Source organism: Salvelinus fontinalis, chromosome 42 (assembly GCF_029448725.1).
Source record: "Salvelinus fontinalis isolate EN_2023a chromosome 42, ASM2944872v1, whole genome shotgun sequence".
In the NCBI taxonomy this organism is placed as follows: Eukaryota; Metazoa; Chordata; class Actinopteri; order Salmoniformes; family Salmonidae; genus Salvelinus; species Salvelinus fontinalis.
Window position 1 is genome coordinate 3,380,287 of NC_074706.1, and position 24,362 is coordinate 3,404,648.

At 40.4% G+C, this 24,362-nt stretch overlaps 1 protein-coding gene and 2 non-coding genes across 6 annotated transcripts in view; all 3 read left to right on the forward strand.

Moving 5' to 3' along the window:
• Positions 1-10,382, forward strand: part of LOC129841579 (E3 ubiquitin-protein ligase DTX4-like) — a 60,145-nt gene extending 49,763 nt beyond the window's left edge. For all 4 annotated transcript variants that reach the window (XM_055909924.1, XM_055909925.1, XM_055909927.1 and 1 more), the window contains 4 exons: positions 5,529-5,752; positions 5,918-5,979; positions 6,376-6,762; positions 7,314-10,382. In XM_055909924.1, coding sequence (XP_055765899.1) covers positions 5,529-5,752; positions 5,918-5,979; positions 6,376-6,762; positions 7,314-7,535 — 895 coding nt within the window. In that variant the 3' untranslated portion in view covers positions 7,536-10,382. The remainder of the gene's footprint in view (positions 1-5,528; positions 5,753-5,917; positions 5,980-6,375; positions 6,763-7,313) is intronic.
• Positions 10,383-19,367: 8,985 nt separating this feature from the next.
• trnay-gua (transfer RNA tyrosine (anticodon GUA)) lies at positions 19,368-19,456 on the forward strand. The gene is given in 2 exon segments: positions 19,368-19,404; positions 19,421-19,456. It is a non-coding gene; the product is annotated as a tRNA-Tyr (tRNA).
• A 1,456-nt stretch (positions 19,457-20,912) lies between these two features.
• trnay-gua (transfer RNA tyrosine (anticodon GUA)) lies at positions 20,913-21,001 on the forward strand. Its single transcript is given in 2 exon segments — positions 20,913-20,949; positions 20,966-21,001. It is a non-coding gene; the product is annotated as a tRNA-Tyr (tRNA).
• The last annotated feature ends 3,361 nt before the right edge of the window (positions 21,002-24,362 follow it).

The following is a 24,362-nucleotide window of genomic DNA, read 5'->3' on the forward strand; positions in this document are numbered from 1 at the left end:
ATTACTACTATAATACCATCACTACATACCATCTATAACTATTATTACTATACTACCATCTATAACTACTATTACTATACTACCATCACTACATGCCATCTATAACTATTATTACTATACTACCATCACTACATACCATCTATAACTATTACTACTATACTACCATCTATATCTATTACTACTATAATACCATCACTACATACCATCTATAACTATTATTACTATACTACCATCACTACATACCATCTATAACTATTACTACTATACTACCATCACTACATACCATCTATAACTATTATTACTATACTACCATCTATATCTATTACTACTATAATACCATCACTACATACCATCTATAACTATTATTACTATACTACCATCTATATCTATTATTACTATACTACCATCTATAACTATTATTACTATACTACCATCTATATCTATTACTACTATAATACCATCACTACATACCATCTATAACTATTATTACTATACTACCATCTATAACTATTATTACTATACTACCATCTACAACTAGTATTACTATACTACCATCTATATCTATTACTACTATAATACCATCACTACATACCATCTATAACTATTATTACTATACTACCATCTATAACTATTATTACTATACTACCATCTATAACTATTATTACTATACTACCATCACTACATACCATCTATAACTATTATTACTATACTACCATCACTACATACCATCTATAACTATTATTACTATACTACCATCTATAACTATTATTACTATACTACCATCTATATCTATTACTACTATATATACCATCACTACATACATCTATAACTATTATTACTATACTACCATCACTACATACCATCTATAACTATTATTACTATACTACCTTCACTACATACCATCTATAACTACTATTACTATACTACCATCTATATCTATTACTACTATAATACCATCACTACATACCATCTATAACTACTATTACTATACTACCATCTATAACTATTATTACTATACTACCATCTATAACTAGTATTACTATACTACCATCACTACATGCCATCTATAACTATTATTACTATACTACCATCTATAACTATTATTACTATACTACCATCTATATCTATTACTACTATATATACCATCACTACATACCATCTATAACTATTATTACTATACTACCATCACTACATACCATCTATAACTATTATTACTATACTACCATCACTACATACCATCTATAACTATTATTACTATACTACCATCTATAACTAGTATTACTATGTACCATATATAACTCTTATTACTATACTACCATCTATAACTAGTATTACTATACTACCATCTATATCTATTACTACTATAATACCATCACTACATACCATCTATAACTATTATTACTATACTACCATCACTACATACCATCTATAACTATTATTACTATACTAGCATCACTACATACCATCTATAACTATTATTACTATAATACCATCTATATCTATTACTACTATATATACCATCACTACATACCATCTATAACTATTATTACTATACTACCATCACTACATACCATCTATAACTATTATTACTATAATACCATCACTACATACCATCTATAACTACTATTACTATACTACCATCTATAACTATTATTACTATACTACCATCTATAACTAGTATTACTATACTACCATCACTACATGCCATCTATAACTATTATTACTATACTACCATCACTACATACCATCTATAACTATTACTACTATAATACCATCACTACGTACCATCTATAACTATTATTACTATACTACCATCTATATCTATTACTACTATAATACCATCACTACATACCATCTATAACTATTATTACTATACTACCATCACTACATACCATCTATAACTAGTATTACTATACTACCATCTATATCTATTACTACTATAATACCATCACTACATACCATCTATAACTATTATTACTATACTACCATCACTACATACCATCTATAACTATTACTACTATAATACCATCACTACGTACCATCTATAACTATTATTACTATACTACCATCTATATCTATTACTACTATAATACCATCACTACATACCATCTATAACTATTATTACTATACTACCATCACTACATACCATCTATAACTATTATTACTATACTACCATCTATATCTATTACTACTATAATACCATCACTACATACCATCTATAACTATTATTACTATACTACCATCACTACATACCATCTATAACTATTACTACTATGATATCATCACTACGTACCATCTATAACTATTATTACTATACTACCATCTATATCTATTACTACTATAATACCATCACTACATACCATCTATAACTATTATTACTATACTACCATCACTACATACCATCTATAACTATTACTACTATACTACCATCTATATCTATTACTACTATAATACCATCACTACATACCATCTATAACTATTATTACTATACTACCATCTATAACTATTATTACTATACTATCATCACTACATACCATCTATAACTATTACTACTATACTACCATCTATATCTATTACTACTATAATACCATCACTACATACCATCTATAACTATTATTACTATACTACCATCTATATCTATTATTACTATACTACCATCTATAACTATTATTACTATACTACCATCTATATCTATTACTACTATAATACCATCACTACATACCATCTATAACTATTATTACTATACTACCATCTATAACTATTAGTACTATACTACCATCTACAACTAGTATTACTATACTACCATCTATATCTATTACTACTATAATACCATCACTACATACCATCTATAACTATTATTACTATACTACCATCTATAACTATTATTACTATACTACCATCACTACATACCATCTATAACTATTATTACTATACTACATAGTATGCACAGTATGTAAACATGCAATATAGGTTACACAAAAGCAATGATGTCTAAGCCTTGGTGGGTCACAACACGAGGAACAAAGCTCCCAGGCTCTGCCCTCCTGCCGTGTCCGTGTGGTTGCTACCAGCGACAGTAACTCACAGCTCTCAGAGCGACTGGCTAATTGCATGTCGGGAAGCAACAAAACGAACAACAAACCCCGTTTGTGATGTGTGGCAGCGCAGGAGGAACAGCGTGGGGATAAACTCTTGTGTTTGATCATATTTGCCATTCTAAATGACCCCCCCTCCCCACGTCGAGGGGAGATGTAGCATGGTTAGTTAGACTCATTTCCACAACTTCTGCTGGGGTGTAGCCTATACAGTACCGTTTACACAGGGGAAGCTCTGTAGTTAATATAACACTCGTCATTTAAAAGACAAGGTCGGGTCGTGTCAAGACTGGGTTGTGTTGTGGTCAAGTTTGTTGTTCATTATTAGGGATTTCCCAGTTCCCTGTGTGTGTGTGTGTGTGTGTGTGTGTGTGTGTGTGTGTGTGTGTGTGTGTGTGTGTGTGTGTGTGTGTGTGTGTGTGTGTGTGTGTGTGTGTGTGTGTGTGTGTGTGTGTGTGTGTGTGTGTGTGTGTTTCCGTAAGTGGTTTGTCAGGGTGGTATTAGTCAATAGAGCCGGTGACGTGGTGAAGGTAATCCATGATCCTGGGTGTGTGTGTGTGTGTGATGTGATGCTCACTGTCAGTTCTGTGACGTCTCCTCTCTCTGAGGTCACTGGCCAGCAGATGGAAACTCATGGATTACATATATAAGACAGGAGACAAACACACTCTCGGTCCGATTCACACACTGCTTCAAGGACAGAGGGAGAGGAGGAGGTCTGTAGAGAGGAAGAACAGAAACTGAGTCCAGCTCAGAGACAGAAAAGGTTTGCGTAGCAGCCAAGTCAAGCTGTGAGAGAGAGAGAAAGAAATAGAGAGAGAGAGAGAGAAAGAAATAGAGAGAGAGAGAGAGAAAGAAATAACGAGAGAGAAAGAAATAGAGAGAGAGAGAAAGAAATAACGAGAGAGAGAGAGAGAAAGAAATAGAGAGAGAGAGAAATAAATAAAGAGAGAGCGAGAGTGGAACCTTCTTTAGCTTCTCATTGACACATCCCAAGTGTTTCTCTGTTCCCCTGGTGAAGAGAAAGGAAATCGATTCCTCCGTCATTCCTTTTCTTGTCCTTTATTACTTAACTGATTGTGCCGGGACTGACCTCTGTGGGAGAATGACAATCCTCACGTCCTTTATGTGAGTATCCATCCCTAGGAAAAACTGTGTGCTCGAGTGTTTTTCTATGCGCTTTTGTTTGTGTGTGTGTGTGTGTGTGTGTGTGTGTGTGTGTGTGTGTGTGTGTGTGTGTGTGTGTGTGTGTGTGTGTGTGTGTGTGTGTGTGTGTGTGTGTGTGAACTGCTGCCGATTTTATCGACAATGTAGGATTACCAAGGACAACACACTCCGGGCGTGATCAGATCATCATATCATATCTCACTGCTCCGATATCGTTGACACTCAAAGGCTGTGTTGTCTGTGGTAAAAGTAGATGATCTGGGGAACTTGAGTATAGTACAATATCTTTGGTGTGAATGACACAGATGCTCTACCTGGACTCTAGAATGGTAGAGTAGCTATTGGCGCGTTCTAGAATCATCCAGAAATATGTCAAAAGACAAACAATAGGTGATTGTCTGAATGACACCGTCAGAGCCGTATATAGCTGGAGGCATCCTACGTGGGCTCTGGTCAGGCGTAGCTCGCTCTGTATGGAATAGGGCGCCACTTAGACCCAACCGGTGTTCTCTGAAACGTACCGGCTAGACAGAGGATATCTGGCAGTACCATCTATGGTATGAGTCTTTGACCCAGATCAGGAGACTGGCCTCGGGGCCACACACACACACAGAGAGACACCACAGGCTCTCGCTCTCTCACACACACACACACACACACACACACACACACACACACACACACACACACACACACACACACACACACACACACACACACACACACACACACACACACACACACAGCCACACATAGAAATAGATTATTCTAATTTTATGGGCACACACACACAGGTCATTGGCTCCTGGACATTTTTTGAATTAGTCACATGCAGCAGCTGGTCGTAGTAGGTGAGGTGTTGTTGCCAATAGAGATTACATCTGGCCCGTGTACACCTCCTGAACGGCTGCTTCCCAAATGGCACCCTATTCCCTACATAGTGCACTACTTTGGACCAGAGCCCTATACGTAGTGCGCTATCTATGGTGGGGTGTCATTTTGGGACAGACTTCTCCACCTGTCTATACTGTAGGTGGCTTGGTTTACGTCTTGTAATCACACGGACTAGGCTCGTCCCAGCCCTGTGTGCGGGTCAGCAGTAAGCCTGCTGTATTTCTGTCTGTTAGTGTCAGGGAGGGTTTGTTTACTGCAGGTTCTGTAACAGCTGATCCTAGGTTAGCGCTGCAACTCCCAGAGTCTTCCCAGGCGCGTGTTTGGTGAGATGTTAGTGTGTAACCAGCCGTGTGGTTCCCCGTTGTGTTTCAGCGTGCCCACTGTCCCAGTGAAGAACCTCAGTGGGAACAGCCCGGTCCACCCAGCGCTGGCCGGTATCACTGGGATCCTGATGAGCGCTGCGGGGTTCCCTGTGTGTCTCACCCGCCCCCCCAAACTGGTGCTGCACCCCCCGCCCGTCAGCAAGAGGGACATCAAGCCCGTCCCCGGCCTGGGCCACTGGTACCGCAAGACCACCAAGAAACAGGCCCGCAAAGGTACGATGGGACACACTATAAAACCAGCACTAATATATAGGCCTATACACACACACACATATGAACACACAGACAGACACCCCTATTCACAACTTGATTACATTGTGTGGAAGGTTTCTGCTCAACACACTCATATGTTCTCTCTCCTTCTCTCTCTCTCTCCAGGTAAGACAACAGAGGAGGTGGTGAAGCAGTATCTTCAGAAAGTCAGGATAGCAACAGAGGAGGTGAGACCTGTTCTCTCCACTCATTGGTTAAGTCTGAAATGACACCCTATGCCCTGTAAAGTGTCATACGTTTGACCAGGGCCCATAGGGATCAGACAATATGATGTCATTTGGGACGCAGCCATTATCATCACAACACATTATCTGTTGAAGGAAATGCGATAGCCAAGTACATATTTAAAGAAAGACCTGCACACTGCTCTGGCCTGTAACACTTTCATTGATTAACATTACCTATTGGCCAGTTCGCCTTCGTCAGCGCTTTCAAGAATCTTATTGAATGATTCCCACTCACCTGCAACAGGCTGACTCAGCTGTGTGGGTGCTTTTGCTATTTTGGAGAGCTAAGTACTTATAGGTTGGCTAAGGATCCCTCCTATCTCCTCCTCTCCTCAGGACTGTACCATCTGTATGGAGGCCCTCGGGGGGCCGTCAGGCTACAAGGGTGGTGACTTCATCGGTCGCCTGGCCCAGTGTGGGCACCAGTACCACCTCCAGTGTCTGGTGGCCATGTACAACAACGGCAATAAAGATGGCAGCCTGCAGTGCCCCACCTGCAAAACCATCTACGGCGTGAAGACGGGCAACCAGCCGCCCGGGAAGATGGAGTACCACGTCATCCCCCACTCGCTGCCAGGCCACCCCGACTGCAAGACCATCCGCGTCATCTACAACGTCCTGCCTGGCATCCAAGGCCCAGAGCACCCCAACCCAGGCAAGCCCTTTACAGCCAGAGGGTTCCCTCGCCACTGCTACCTCCCAGACAGCGAGAAGGGACGCAAGGTAAGAACCTACGCGTTGACATATTCCATTGTAGCAGATACTGTTGTCCAGTACAACTCAAAGCTTTCTGGATTTTAGCCCAATCTTTGCCCTTTTCAAATCCGGGACGTTTTCCCTTGAATTTGTGTCAGTATCGGGGGAACTCTGTAAGTTGAAGTTATGGATCCGTCTCTAACCATCTCACCTCCTTCTTTCTCACCTCCTTTTCCCTCTCTTCCTCCATGTCCTCTCCTTCCAAGTCCTCTCCCTCTCTCCCTCCACCTTCTCTCCCTCCACGTCCTCTCCCTCTCTCCCCCCACCTGCTCTCCCTCTCTCCCCCCACCTCCTCTCCCTCCACGTCCTCTCCCTCTCTCCCCCCACCTCCTCTCCTGCCACGTCCTCTCCCTCTCTCCCTCCACCTTCTTTCCCTCCACCTCCTCTCCCTCCACCTCTCCCCCCACCTCCTCTCCCTCCACGTCCTCTGCCTCTCTCCCCCCACCTCCTCTCCCTCCACGTCCTCTCTCTCTCTCCCCCCACCTCCTCTCCCTCCACGTCCTCTCTCTCTCCCCCAGGTACTCAGACTCCTGCTGACCACGTGGGACCGGCGCCTGGTCTTCTCGGTGGGCACGTCCAGCACCACGGGCGAGTCGGACACGGTCATCTGGAACGAGGTGCACCACAAGACGGAATTCGGCTCCAACCTCACGGGCCACGGCTACCCCGACCCTAGCCACCTAGACAACGTCCTGGATGAACTGAAAGCACAGGGCATCACCGAGGAAGAGGAGCAATGATAGGAGGAAGAGGAGGAGACAGGACGATTAATTAATTCAGACTCTACCAGCACTTAAATGGGGTGGCGGTTTGGTGTAGAGGGGAAAGGTCCAATTACATTTTGGAAGATTTTCTGAAGATGCTGATTGATTGGAGGGTTCTAGAGTTTTGATAAATCACACAAGCACACAACGGAGTGTTAGGGTGTTTGTTTGAGTGATGGCACAGGAGAGAGGGAACGAGAGAGAGAAATAGGCTCAGGCTTTGTTTAGATTTGACTGTGGTCAAAATGATGACTACACTGGTATAGTTAGGTACTAGCTAAATAAAATACAAAGAGTTGAGACGCGGTACTAAGTTATTTACTAACTAATTTACACTACTGAAAGAAAGAGAGAGAGGAGAGAGAGAGAGAGAAAAGGATAGAAGAGATCAAGAGACTGAGGGAGAGAAAGGACAAAGATTGAGAGATGTGAAAGGGAGGGAGATTGAGAGATGTGAAAGGGAGTGGGAAGGGCATTAAGAAAAGAGGAAGAGAATAGAGCGAGAAAACAAGAGAGAGAAGATGGCAAGAGAATGTAGCTAGTATTAAATAGGAGTAGGGTAAATTAACTTAAAAATGGTACTACTTTAGCAGAGACACAGGAAGAGAGTGAGAGAAAGAAAGAGGGAGAGAGAGAGGGGGGAGGGAGAGAAAGGGGAGAGAGACAGACGTGCCTATAGTAACCACCTGCTTGAATTTGATTATCAAGTGGCTTGTGTCCGTTCTGACTGTTTGTATGTGTAGTCAGACGCCACCTAGTGTCCACGTGTTTTTGAAGAACAAAACAAACAAATCACCCATTTCTTTTTATAATGATACTCCACTTATATTTGTCATTATTATTTTCATGTAACATCATTCCATGCGTCATACCTCTTTACATATATTTCAACGTTTTATTTTATACACTGAATGATTTGAAGTTGTGGATGTTGAATGTTACTGCTACGATACGATGGCAGTTAGCCCAGAAGATATATATGGTACTATCCATAAAACAACCTTGATGGATACTGGAAATGACTTCTTTCCCTTCCTTTTCCTGTCTTGCTGTTTGTACTGTATGTACCCGTTGTATGTATGGAAAGGGGGACATGTCAATAAAAGGAGTGCTGCTGACTTTTATAAAGGAGACGAGCATTTTGAGATTCCCTGGGAAGACGCACTTGAGAAATGGGCCATGATATGAGCCGCCAGTGTTTGAAACCAGGTGAGGAGACACCAGGAACCCAGAACTTAAAGATTGGACAGGTCGTGGTGTGTTGGTGGGTGAAGAGGGAGTCCGAGAAGGAACATAATAGCCTGTGAAGAAGAACTGAGTTTTACCATTGCATTAATCATCAGACTAAAACCAATAAATACCTCACTATTATACAAACAACATGCGTAGCATATCCACACTGTAAAGGATATACAAAATGTCTGCCTCCATTTCATTGGCTGGATTGGCTTCAATGCAACTGATTGGGTGGGCAGTGTATTGACATTCTTGTGTAGAATGTCGTTAGAACGCGTCTACCTCCTGCCGGCGAACAGTGTCTTTGGTCTTACTCCTTATGGAGGCCCTGTGCATCACCGGCCACTACGCCTGTCCAGTCTCAGAGTTGGGTCTATGAAGGACCTATTTATAAGGATGTTGTGTGTGTGAGTTAATGCATATAACGTATGCATGCCTTTCTACATGACATGCGTTTTAATGTGTACTGTTTGTACACCAACGTGTTTTGAGGTATGATTCTGTTACTTAACAGCACACTTTGTCGCTTTTATCCCATTAATATCACGATCCGCTTTTCTGTTCTTTCTTTCTTTTACATTGTCTGTTAGTTAACTTTTTAAAAAAGAACAATAATAAAGTGTTAACAGTTGTCTTGATCAAATGGTATATTCAGCTCTTTCTCATTTTGTACATAAGCGTTAGTGTCTGTCATTTTTTTTGTCAAATCTTTCTTACGGTTGAGTCGACAAGAGATAGTACTTTTCTCAACGGTGTACAGAAGGTCTGTATACTAAGTGTATTTTCATTGTGAATTTAAAGGAATTTGAAGGTAGACTTTTTCTGACTGTATAATGTAATGTACTTTTATACCAAGCCGCTAAGGGTGGCCATCCCTCGTGGAGACCTACCGCATGTGGAGGCTTTTGTTCCAGCTCTGCTTTACCGTTGCCTGACGACTCATCCTGAATTGAATTATGCTTCTCTATCGATCACTCCATAGGGTAGGGATGGGCAACTCCAGTCCTCTGGGGCCATCCCTCACAAACACAACTGATTAAGCTAATTGCGATGTAAACTGAAGATGAATTATTTGTGGCTTATTGGACTGTGTTAGCTGGGCGGAAACCAAAACGTGCACCCCTTGGGGTCTGGAGTTTGGGAAATGCTGCTCTAGGCCCAACCCATCTCAATCTACTAACAGTCTGCTCATCGGGGAACCTTGGTTAGCGGAATCAGGTGTGGTATAGCAGGGCTGGAACAAAAGCCTGCGCCCCCAGCCTTTCAGGGCGAGGGTTTGCCAGCCCTTCCCTATGTCCCCTTTCCCCATTCAGATGACCCAGTTCATCCTCTACTACAACCTCAACTACAACCTCACTTTTACAACCTCACTTTTGATGTGTACAGTCTTGACACAGCATCCCTTCATCGTTGTCCAATTGTTTGTTTGAGGGGAACATGAGAGGTGTTTTACCTCATTCTTGGTGAGGAGGTTGGGAAGGGTGCTGGGTGTAGTGAATAATAAGTGATGCATTAAAGAAATATGTACCCACACCAAAAACAATTGCTGGAATACGAATGATTAATACAAATAAAGAATCGAATGAAGAGTTGCTTGTTTTTGATTTGATTTCCTGTTCTGAAATATAGGCTGACTGATTGCACTGATCTGATCAGACAGAGAACCCCTCTATTTGCCACATTAGGTAGTATGAACTGGCTGCACCCCAACATTGAAAGTGTATTGTTCTACTTCCCTCCATGTGTGAACTCCCGCTCAAAGCCTCGCGTTCAACTGCCGAATGTCTTTTAAACCTACAAGTTGACCTCTTTACTTTCACGGTATGAAGCTCAAAATTGATCTAATATATATACTGTGTATTGCAATGTAGTTGGTGCCATATCAAGCCCTAGTACTTTATTTGCGAAATAGTAGAGCTAACGTGGTTGATAGCTACAGTATCTAGCTAGCAGCAGGCCGGCGGACAGATATCAAAGCTGTAGCTAGCCATAGTAGCTGACATTAGTTCCAGAGAGCTTACTATTGCAATAAAAAGAGACTGGTTGCAAATAGCTGACAAAAACAACTGACAATGGTTATATATGAGCTACAAAAATTATGTAGATACAAAATACTTTTGTCTACTACATTTTGTGGTAACATCTAACAATGGAACTTGTGATGGATCAGTTTAATTGCTCAATACTCCAATACCACAATACTCCAATGTGCACGTGCGTCCCCTATTACCTATTGCGGGATTTACACTCCCATTCCACCAGGAACATTCTATCAAGCCTTACATATAGTAAAGTAAAACTAGCAATATTTTGGTGTTTCTTTCTATTTTATAAGATCCCCAATATGAATTGATTTTAAATTTAGATCCATTCAGGCATCAGACTGGCTAACGCAGTCGGTAGAGCATGAGACTCTTAATCTCAGGGTCGTGGTTTCGAGCCCCACGTTGGGTGCTCTGTTTGGTTTTATGGAAACCTAACTATTTGCAGTTTGAATTAAACCCACATGTTCAGTGTGTAGAACTCGTTTGGCTGCTGGCATTATTACCAGTGTTCTTTGCGTTAGATATACAAAGGATAAAGAATGACTTACTAATGTACACTAATCTGGATATTGATAATGCTTCTTCAAAGAGTGAGTACTGCATATCAATGATGATATTGATGACTCATAAAATAGAATTACTTTTGTGCCCTATAGCAAAACTTGTTTGTACTAGCCAATATGCCCAGCCAGTCCAGAAACAACCCATAGCACCATATGTATCCTTTAAAACAGTGGTATTCAAAGTTGGTGTCGCGACCCCATTGGGGTGGGATGGGGCTGCAATAAAGTATTGGGGAAAAAGTTGGCGTACTTGTTTCTGCTGCTGTTATTCTAGCAGCAGAAACGTGTCGGTCCCCCCTGAACATTTTTGAATAACACTGATTTAAAACAACCACTAGCGCCGGAACTATCCTTTAAGATCTACTCAAATGTGTTGGCTACGGAGTAAGGGCTAGGGCCTGTTTTTGGGATGGGGCCTATAGGTTCCATCCAGTTTGGAAAATTATTTTTGCAGGTTATTAAACTGTTTCAAATTGTGAACCGATACGTTAACTTTATCCTTCCCTGGTGGTCAAGTGGTTAGGCTTTGTCGCTCTCACCGCCAGGGTTTGATTCCCAATCAGGAAACGAGTCTTTTGCGCCTTGTTGACTTGTGCAACCTGTCACAATGAATTTAGTAGGTTATCGCACATATGTACCATTTCAAATTGAGAACGGATTTGCCCTGCAGTATCCTTCCCTGGTGTTCGAGTGGTGTACCAGTCCCTCCTGCAGTAAAGTACTCCCACAAAATGATGCTGCCACCCCCGTGCTTCACGGTTGGGATGGTGTTCTTCGGCTTGCAACCCTCCCCTTTTTTCCTCCAAACATAACAATGGTCATTATGGCCAAACAGTTCTATTTTTGTTTCATCAGACCAGAGGACATTTCTCCAAAAAGTAGGATCTCTGTCTCCAAACTGTAGTCTGGCTTTTTATGGCAGTTTTGGAGCAGTAGCTTCTTCCTTGCTGAGCGGCATTTCAGGTTCTGTTGACATAGGACTCGTTTGACTGTGGAAATAGATACTTTTGTACGTGCTTCCTCCAGCATCTTCACAAGGTCCTTTGCTGTTGTTCTGGGATTGATTTGCAATTTTCGCACCAAAGTACGTTCATCTCTAGGAGACAGAAGGCTTCTCCTTCCTGAGCAGTATGAAGGCTGCGTGGTCCCATGGTGTTTATACTTGCGTACTGTTGTCTGTACAGATGAACGTGGTACCTTCAGGCGTTTGAAAATTGCTCCCAAGGATGAAACAGACTTGTGGAGGTCTACAATTTTTATCTGAGGTCTTGGCTGATTTCTTTTGATTTTCCCATGATGTCAAGCAAAGAGTCACTGAGTTTGAAGGTAGGCCTTGAAATACATCTACAGGTACACCTCCAATTGACTCAAATGATGTCAATTAGCCTATCGGAAGCTTCTAAAGCCATGACATCATTTTCGGGAATTTCCCCAGCTGTTTAAATGCACAGCCAACTAGTGTATGTAAACTTCTGACCCACTGGATTTGTGATACACTGAATTATAAGTGAAATAATCTGTCTGTAAACAATTGTTGGAAAAATGACTTCTGTCATGCACAATGTAGATGTCCTAACCGACTTGCCAAAACTATAGTTTGTTAACTTCTTTATGATAGGGGGCAGCATTTTCACTTTTGGATGATTTGCGTACCCATAGTGAACTGCCTCCTATTCTGTCCCAGATGCTAATATATGCATATTATTATTACTATTGGATATAAAACACTCTGAAGTTTATAAAACTGTTTTAATGATGTCTGTGAGTATAACCAAACTCATATGGCAGACAAAAACCTGAGAAAAAATCCAAACAGGAAGTGAGAATTCTGAGACTGGTCAATGTTCATCTCATCGCCGATTCAATTCCTGTAAGATATGGATCTGTTTGCACTTCCTACGCCTTCCACTAGATGTCAACAGTCTGTAGAACGTGGAATGAAGCCTCTAGTGTGATGTGAGGTCAGATGGGAGGTGTTTCAGTCATTGGTCTGGCAGAATGTCAGTTCCTGGTCAAGCGCTTTCCTCATGATATCACCTTGCGATCCATAACTTCTACAGACATGAAGGAATGCTCAAGTTGGAACCTTATTGGATATATATGATAACAACATCCTGAAGATTGATTATCTACTTAGTTTGACCAGTTTATTCGACCTGTTATATAACTTTTTGACGTTTTCGGCCGAGTTTGCCTGCATCTGCGCGAACTTTTGGACATGTGCACTAAACATGCTAGCTAAATTGCTAATTTTACATAAGTAATGGACATTATCGAACCCAAAAAAATATTTATTGTGGAAATATGATTCCTTGCATTGCATTCTGATGAAGATAATCAAAGGTAAGGGAATATTTATGATGTAATTTCGTATTTCTGTTGACTCCATGAGGGCGGAGAAATGTTATTTATATTTGAGCGCCGTCTCAGATTATTGCATGGTGTGCTTTTTAAGAAAGTTTTTTTTTTAAATCTGACACAGCGGTTGCATTAAGAACCAGTGTATCTTTAATTATATGTAAAACATGTATCTTTCATCAAAGTTTATGATGAGTATTTCTGTTATATGACGTGGCTCTCTGTAATTACTCCGGATATTTTGGAGGCATTTCTGAACATGGGGCCAATGTAAACCGAGATTTGTGGATATAAATATGCACCTTATCGAACAAAACATGTATTGTGTAACATGATGTCATATGAGTGTCATCTGATGAAGATGGTTCAAAGGTTAGTGATTCATTTTATCTCTATTTCTGGGTTTTGTGAAAGTTATCTTTGGCTGGGAAAAATGGCTGTGTGTTTTTTGAATTTGGTGGTGAGCTAACATAAATATATGTTGTGTTTTCGCTGTAAAATATTTTTAAAATCGGACACGATGGGTAGATTAACAAGATGTTTATTTTTCATTTGCTGTTTTGGACTTGTTAACCTGTCTAGGACTGGGGTGCCGCTAGCGGCACACCCCCCCCACATTCCACTGAAAAGGCAGAGCGCGAAATTCAAAAATAATATTTTTCACACATTAAAGTCCAATACAGCTAATGAAAGACACAGATCGTGTGAATCCAGCCAACATGTCCGATTTTTAAAATGTTTTACAGGGAAGACACAATATGTAAAGATATAAATCTATTAGCTAAACTCATTAGCATAAGACACCATCTTTTATTTGTCCACCAACACCAGTAGCTATCACCAATTCGGCTAAACTAAGATATTGATAGCCACTAACCAAGAAAAAAACTCATCAGATGACAGTCTGATAACATATTTATGGTATAGGATAGGTTTTGTTAGAAAAATGTGCATATTTCAGGTATATGGCATAGTTTACAATTGCACCCACCGTCACAAATGGACTAGAATAAATATATAGAGCAACGTGTTTACCTAATTACTAATCATCAAACATTTCGTAAAAATACACAGCATACACTAATCGAAAGACACAGATCCTGTGAATACAGACAATATTTCAGATTTTCTAAGTGTCTTACAGCGAAAACACAATAAATCGTTATATTAGCATACCACATATGCAAACGTTACCAGAGCATTGATTCTAGCCAAAGAGAGCGATAACGTTAACATCGCCAAAATATATTAATTTTTTCACTAACCTTCTCAGAATACTTCCGATGACACTCCTGTAACATCATATTACACAATCCATATACAGTTTGTTCGAAAATGTGCATATTTAGCCACCAAAATCATGGTTAGACAATGACAAAAGTTGCCCAGCTGGTCAGACAATGTCGTGCGCCATATTAGACAGTGATCTAGCCGTATACATAAATACTCATAAACGTGACAAAAAAATATAGGGTGGACAGCGATTGATAGACAATTTAATTCTTAATACAATCGCTGATTTACATTTTTTAAATTATCCTTACTTTTCAATACAGTTTGCGCCAAGCGAAGCTATGTCAAACAAGATGGCGTCCTAAGCGATTAACATTTCTCGACAGAAACACGATTTATCATAATAAATTGTTCCTACTTTGAGCTGTTCTTCCATCAGAATCTTGGGCAAAGAATCCTTTCTTGGGTCTAATCGTCTTTTGGTCGAAAGCTGTCCTCTTGCCATGTAGAAATGCCCATTGCGTTCGGCATGAACTGGAACCGTGCCCAGAGATTCACAGTGTCTCAGAAATAAATGTCCCAAAATCGCACTAAACGGAAATAAATTGCTATAAAACGGTTTAAATTAACTACCTTATGATGTTTTTAACTCCTATAACGAGTAGAAACATGACTGGAGAAATATAACTGGCTTCACTAGTGCTTGGAAAAAGTGCAGGTCGGTGTCCTCCGCGCGCCTGACGCAGCAGGAAAGGAATTCCTACCTACACGTGTTTTTGTTTTATAGGGGCTGTGATTGCGCAATCGATACCATTCAAATCGTCATCACGTAAAGGCATCCAGGGGAAGACGTAAACAGTGTCTGTATGCTCATAGCAATAACAGTGGCCTTTAAACTGACTCCAGATCAGGGGCCAAAATGTGTGAAATCTGACTCCATGTCAGGGAAATTGCTGTAGAATGAGTTCTGTTCCACTCAGAGACAAAATTTCAACGGCTATAGAAACTAGAGACTGTTTTCTATCCAATAATAATAATAATATGCATATTGTATGATCAAGAATTTAGTAGGAAGCCGTTTCAAAAATTACACGATTTACATAAATAGTGACAACAGCACCCCCTAGCCTCAACAGGTTAACCTGTTTGGGACTGGGGTTCCGCTAGCGGAACTCCTCCCACATTCCACTGAAAAGGCAGAGCGCGAAATTCAAAAAAATATTTTTTTGAAATATTTAACTTTCACACATTAACAAGTCCAATACAGCTAATGAAAGATACAGATAGTGTGAATCCAGCCAACATGTCCAATTTTTTAAATGTTTTACAGGGAAAACACATTATATATTTATGTTAGCTCACCACCAAATACAAAAGAAGGACAGACATTTTTCAGACAGACAAGTAGCATGCACAAAGCCAACCTAACTAACCAAGAACCAACCAAACTAACCAAGAAACAACTTAATCAGATGACAGTCTTATAACATGTTACACAATAAATCTATGTTTTGTTCGATATATGCATATTTGAGGTATAAATCAGTTTTACATTGCAGCTACCATCAGAGCTACCGTCAAAAATAGCACCGAAGCAGCCAGAGCAATTATAGAGACCAACATGGATTACCTAATTACTCATCATAAAACATTTCTTAAAAATACACAGCGTACAGTAATTGAAAGACACAGATCTTGTAAATACAGAAAATATTTCAGATTGTCTAAGAGTTTTACAGCGAAAACACAATATATCGTTATATTAGCATAGCACATGTGCAAACATTACCCCAGCATTGATTCACAGCAAAAAGAGCGAAAGCATTATCACCACCAAAATGTATTAATTTTTTCACTAACCTTCTCAGAATTCTTCAGATGACACTCCTGTAACATCATATTACAACATACATATAGAGTTTGTTCGAAAATGTGCATATTTAGCCACCAAAATCGTGGTTATACAATGAGAAAAGTAGCCAAGCTGGTCAGAAAATGTCGGGCGCCATATTGGACAGTGATCTAGTCTTATACATAGATACTCATAAACTTGACTAAAAAATACAGGGTGGACAGCGATTGAAAGACAATTTAGTTCTTAATGCAATCGCTGAATTACATTTTTTAAATTATCCTTACTGTGCAATACATGGTGCGCCAAAGCAAAGCTACCCCAAAGAAAATGGCGGAATATGCGTTTAACATTTTTCGACAGAACAACGATTTATCATCATAAATAGTTCTTACTATTAGCTGAACTGCCATCAGAATCTTGGGCAATGAATCCTTTCTCCGGTCTAATCGTCTTTTGGTCGAAAGACGTCCTCTTGTCCGGTCGAAATGGCCACTAACGTTCACCATGTACTAGAAAAATGCCCAGCACTTGGAAGTGCGTCACACAGAAATGCCATAAAATCGCCCTAAACGGATATAAATTGCTATAAAACGGTTTAAATTAACTACCGTGTGATGTTTTTAACACCTATAACGAGTAGAAACATGACCGCCAATATATTACTGGCTAAACGAAAGCTTGGAAAGAGGCCAGTCCGACGTCCATCACGCGCCAGGCGCAGGGAAGAAAAGACATGTACTTCCGGTCTTTGGTGTTTTATACAGTCCCAGATTGCGCAATCGACTCCATTCAAATTGTCACCACTTACTGACATCTAGAGGAAGGCGTAGGCAGTGTTTGTATCCTCATAGCATTCACAGGGACCTAAAAACTGACCTGGGAGCAGAGGCCAAGATTTCTGAAATCTCACTCCATGTCAGGGAAAGTGCTGTAGAATGAGTTCTGTTTCACTCAGAGACATAATTCCAACGGTTATAGAAACTAGAGAGTGTTTTCTATCCAATAATAATAATAATATGCATATTGTACGAGCAAGAATTGAGTAGGAAGCCGTTTAAATTGGACACGTTTTCCAGAAAAAGTGAAAACAGCACCCCCTGTCCTTAACAAGTTTAAGGAAACGTGAAATGCACATTTTATTCTCTATAGGGGGATGTGCGAACAACAGGTAAAAATACTGTTTGGTGCGCATTGATGAGGCAGAGAAATGGTCCTCCTTCAAGCCGGATTTGAACCAGCGACCTAAGGATTTCAGCATTTAGCGTTCTACAGTCCTGCTGCCTCCGAAAAGGCAGCGTGCAAAATAAAAAATGAAAAATCAGAAATATATCACTATTTCATATATTCATATTTGCCTGTTGTTCGCACATTCCCTATAGAGAATAAAACGTGCATTTCCAGTTTTCTAATTAAGAAAGAATCCAAGTTAACTCAGAAAATAGTAAAGAACAATTTAGAACACCAAGTTCCCTGAAGTCATTTTCCCCAAAATTGTTTACAGACAGATTATATCACTTCTAATTCACTGTATAACAAATCCAGTGGGTCAGAAGTTTACATACACTAAGTTGGCTGTGCCTTTAAACAGCTTGGAAATATCCCGAAAATTATGTCATGGCTTTAGAAGCTTCGGATAGGCTAATTGACATCATTTGAGTCAATTGGAGGTGTACCTGTAGATGTATTTCATGGCCTACCTTCAAACTCAGTGCCTCTTTGCTTGACATCATGGGAAAATCAAAAGAAATCAGCCAAGACCTCAGAAATAAAATGTAGACCTCCACAAGTCTGGTTCATCCTTGGGAGCAATTTCCAAACGCCTGAAGGTACCACGTTCATCAATAACAAAAAATAGTACGCAAGTATAAACACCATGGGACCACGCAGCCTTCATACCGCTCAGGAAAGAGACGTGTTCTGTCTCCTAGAGATGAACGTACTTTTGTGCGAAAAGTGCAAATCAATCCCAGAACAACAGCAAAGGACCTTGTGAAGATGCTTGAGGAAACAGGTACAAAAGTATCTATATCCACAGTCAAACGAGTCCTATGTCAACAGAACCTGAAATGCCGCTCGTTAAGGAAGAAGCTACTGCTCCAACCCGCCATAAAAATGCCAGACTACAGTTTGGGGACAAAGATCCTACTTTTTGGAGAAATGTCCTCTGGTCTGATGAAACAAAAATAGAACTGTTTGGCCATGATGACCATTGTTATGTTTGAAGGAAACCAAACAATTTGAAATGGTATATATGTGCGATAACCTACTAAATTCACAAAACTGGTACCCCCGTTTAGTAATCTCTGCAACGGCAGACGTCATCAGCGTCTCCATAATTGAAGAAAGTTGTGCCTGGAAAGACCCGTTTGTGGACATTTCGGCAGTTCTGACGAGCGCTCAATACACGGAAATCTCACCATGGCTGAATGGTCAACGTTGATCAACATCTAGTAGAAAAGATTCAACTCAATGCTACGGTTCAAACATGTACCTTTTGCTCCAATAGTTTCTCCATGTCCCTTCGATAGCTCAGTTGGTAGAGCGGAGGACTGTAGAATGCTAAATGCTGAAATCCTTAGGTCGCTGGTTTAAATCCGGCTCGAAGGAGGATCATTTTTGTGCCTCATCAATGCGCCCCAAACAGTATTTTTACCTGTTGTTCGCACATCCCCCTATAGAGAATAAAATGTGCATTTCACGTTTCCTTAATAAAGAATAGTCTAGGTGTACGAATCCAATCATACAGAAGAATTCAAAACACTTCAAGTTTTTCCACAATTCACCACATTCAATGGCTCAGTTGGTATAGCAGAGGACCGTAGAACACTAAATGCTGAAATCCGACTTGAGGCGGACCCTTTTCCTACCTCATAAATGTGCCTATAAGATATACATTTGACTGTTGTTCGCACATTCACCTATAGAGAATAAAACGTGCATTTCCAGTTTCCTAATTAAGAAAGAATCCAAGTTAACTCAGAGAATAGTAAAGAACAATTCAGAACACCAAGTTCCCTGAAGTCATTTTTCCCAAAATTGTTTACAGACAGATAATATCACTTCTAATTCACTGTATAACAAATCCAGTGGGTCAGAAGTTTACATACACTAAGTTGGCTGTGCCTTTAAACAGCTTGGAAATATCCCGAAAATTATGTCATGGCTTTAGAAGCTTCGGATAGGCTAATTGACATCATTTGAGTCAATTGGAGGTGTACCTGTAGATGTATTTCATGGCCTACCTTCAAACTCAGTGCCTCTTTGCTTGACATCATGGGAAAATCAAAAGAAATCAGCCAAGACCTCAGAAATAAAATGTAGACCTCCACAAGTCTGGTTCATCCTTGGGAGCAATTTCCAAACGCCTGAAGGTACCACGTTCATCAATAACAAAAAATAGTACGCAAGTATAAACACCATGGGACCACGCAGCCTTCATACCGCTCAGGAAAGAGACGTGTTCTGTCTCCTAGAGATGAACGTACTTTTGTGCGAAAAGTGCAAATCAATCCCAGAACAACAGCAAACGACCTTGTGAAGATGCTTGAGGAAACAGGTACAAAAGTATCTATATCCACAGTCAAACGAGTCCTATGTCAACAGAACCTGAAATGCCGCTCAGCAAGGAAGAAGCTACTGCTCCAACCCGCCATAAAAATGCCAGACTACAGTTTGGGGACAAAGATCCTACTTTTTGGAGAAATGTCCTCTGGTCTGATGAAACAAAAATAGAACTGTTTGGCCATGATGACCATTGTTATGTTTGAAGGAAACCAAACAATTTGAAATGGTATATATGTGCGATAACCTACTAAATTCACAAAACTGGTACCCCCGTTTAGTAATCTCTGCAACGGCAGACGTCATCAGCGTCTCCATAATTGAAGAAAGTTGTGCCTGGAAAGACCCGTTTGTGGACATTTCGGCAGTTCTGACGAGCGCTCAATACACGGAAATCTCACCATGGCTGAATGGTCAACGTTGATCAACATCTAGTAGAAAAGATTCAACTCAATGCTACGGTTCAAACATGTACCTTTTGCTCCAATAGTTTCTCCATGTCCCTTCGATAGCTCAGTTGGTAGAGCGGAGGACTGTAGAATGCTAAATGCTGAAATCCTTAGGTCGCTGGTTTAAATCCGGCTCGAAGGAGGATCATTTTTGTGCCTCATCAATGCGCCCCAAACAGTATTTTTACCTGTTGTTCGCACATCCCCCTATAGAGAATAAAATGTGCATTTCACGTTTCCTTAATAAAGAATAGTCTAGGTGTACGAATCCAATCATACAGAAGAATTCAAAACACTTCAAGTTTTTCCACAATTCACCACATTCAATGGCTCAGTTGGTATAGCAGAGGACCGTAGAACACTAAATGCTGAAATCCGACTTGAGGCGGACCCTTTTCCTACCTCATAAATGTGCCTATAAGATATACATTTGCCTGTTGTTCGCACATTCACCTATAGAGAATAAAACGTGCATTTCCAGTTTCCTAATTAAGAAAGAATCCAAGTTAACTCAGAGAATAGTAAAGAACAATTCAGAACACCAAGTTCCCTGAAGTCATTTTTCCCAAAATTGTTTACAGACAGATAATATCACTTCTAATTCACTATATAACAAATCCAGTGGGTCAGAAGTTTACATACACTAAGTTGGCTGTGCCTTTAAACAGCTTGGAAATATCCCGAAAATTATGTCATGGCTTTAGAAGCTTCGGATAGGCTAATTGACATCATTTGAGTCAATTGGAGGTGTACCTGTAGATGTATTTCATGGCCTACCTTCAAACTCAGTGCCTCTTTGCTTGACATCATGGGAAAATCAAAAGAAATCAGCCAAGACCTCAGAAATAAAATGTAGACCTCCACAAGTCTGGTTCATCCTTGGGAGCAATTTCCAAACGCCTGAAGGTACCACGTTCATCAATAACAAAAAATAGTACACAAGTATAAACACCATGGGACCACGCAGCCATCATACCGCTCAGGAAAGAGACGTGTTCTGTCTCCTAGAGATGAACGTACTTTTGTGCGAAAGGTGCAAATCAATCTCAGAACAACAGCAAAGGACCTTGTGAAGATGCTGGAGGAAACAGGTACAAAAGTATCTATATCCACAGTCAAACGAGTCCTATGTCAACAGAACCTGAAATGCCGCTCAGCAAGGAAGAAGCTACTGCTCCAACCCGCCATAAAAATGCCAGACTACAGTTTGGGGACAAAGATCCTACTTTTTGGAGAAATGTCCTCTGGTCTGATGAAACAAAAATAGAACTGTTTGGCCATGATGACCATTGTTATGTTTGCAGGAAACCAAACAATTTGAAATGGTATATATGTGCGATAACCTACTAAATTCACAAAACTGGTACCCCCGTTTTGTAATCTCTGCAACGGCAGACGTCATCAGCGTCTCCATAATTGAAGAAAGTTGTGCCTGGAAAGACCCGTTTGTGGACATTTCGGCAGTTCTGACGAGTGCTCAATACACGGAAATCTCACCATTGCTGAATGGTCAACATTGATCAACATCTGGTAGAAAAGATTCAACTAAATGCTACGGTTCAAACATGTACCTTTTGCTCCAATGATTTTTACATGTCCATTCGATAGCTCAGTTGGTAGAGCGGAGGAATGTAGAATGCTAAATGCTGAAATCCTTAGGTCGCCGGCTCGAAGGAGGATCATTTTTCTGCCTCATCAATGCGCCCCAAACAGTATTTTTACCTGTTGTTCGCACATCCCCCTATAGAGAATAAAATGTGCATTTCACGTTTCCTTAAAGAATAGTCTAGGTGTACGAATCCAATCATACAGAAGAATTCAAAACACTTCAAGTTTTTCCACAATTCACCACATTCAATAGCTCAGTTGGTATAGCAGAGGAACGTAGAACACTAAATGCTGAAATCCGACTTGAGGAGGACCCTTTTCCTACCTCATAAATGTGCCTATAAGATATACATTTGCCTGTTGTTCGCACATTCCCCTATAGAGAATAAAACGTGCATTTCCAGTTTCCTAATTAAGAAAGAATCCAAGTTAACTCAGAAAATAGTAAAGAACAATTTAGAACACCAAGTTCCCTGAAGTCATTTTCCCCAAAATTGTTTACAGACAGATTATATCACTTCTAATTCACTGTATAACAAATCCAGTGGGTCAGAAGTTTACATACACTAAGTTGGCTGTGCCTTTAAACAGCTTGGAAATATCCCGAAAATTATGTCACGGCTTTAGAAGCTTCGGATAGGCTAATTGACATCATTTGAGTCAATTGGAGGTGTACCTGTAGATGTATTTCATGGCCTACCTTCAAACTCAGTGCCTCTTTGCTTGACATCATGGGAAAATCAAAAGAAATCAGCCAAGACCTCAGAAATAAAATGTAGACCTCCACAAGTCTGGTTCATCCTTGGGAGCAATTTCCAAACGCCTGAAGGTACCACGTTTATCAATAACAAAAAATAGTAAGCAAGTATAAACACCATGGGACCACGCAGCCATCATACCGCTCAGGAAAGAGACGTGTTCTGTCTCCTAGAGATGAACGTACTTTTGTGCGAAAAGTGCAAATCAATCTCAGAACAACAGCAAAGGACCTTGTGAAGATGCTGGAGGAAACAGGTACAAAAGTATCTATATCCACAGTCAAACGAGTCCTATGTCAACAGAACCTGAAATGCCGCTCAGCAAGGAAGAAGCTACTGCTCCAACCCGCCATAAAAATGCCAGACTACAGTTTGGGGACAAAGATCCTACTTTTTGGAGAAATGTCCTCTGGTCTGATGAAACAAAAATAGAACTGTTTGGCCATGATGACCATTGTTATGTTTGCAGGAAACCAAACAATTTGAAATGGTATATATGTGCGATAACCTACTAAATTCACAAAACTGGTACCCCCGTTTTGCAATCTCTGCAACGGCAGACGTCATCAGCGTCTCCATAATTGAAGAAAGTTGTGCCTGGAAAGACCCGTTTGTGGACATTTCGGCAGTTCTGACGAGTGCTCAATACACGGAAATCTCACCATTGCTGAATGGTCAACATTGATCAACATCTGGTAGAAAAGATTCAACTAAATGCTACGGTTCAAACATGTACCTTTTGCTCCAATGGTTTTTACATGTCCATTCGATAGCTCAGTTGGTAGAGCGGAGGAATGTAGAATGCTAAATGCTGAAATCCTTAGGTCGCCGGCTCGAAGGAGGATCATTTTTCTGCCTCATCAATGCGCCCCAAACAGTATTTTTTCCTGTTGTTCGCACATCCCCCTATAGAGAATAAAATGTGCATTTCACGTTTCCTTAAAGAATAGTCTAGGTGTACGAATCCAATCATACAGAAGAATTCAAAACACTTCAAGTTTTTCCACAATTCACCACATTCAATAGCTCAGTTGGTATAGCAGAGGAACGTAGAACACTAAATGCTGAAATCCGACTTGAGGAGGACCCTTTTCCTACCTCATAAATGTGCCTATAAGATATACATTTGCCTGTTGT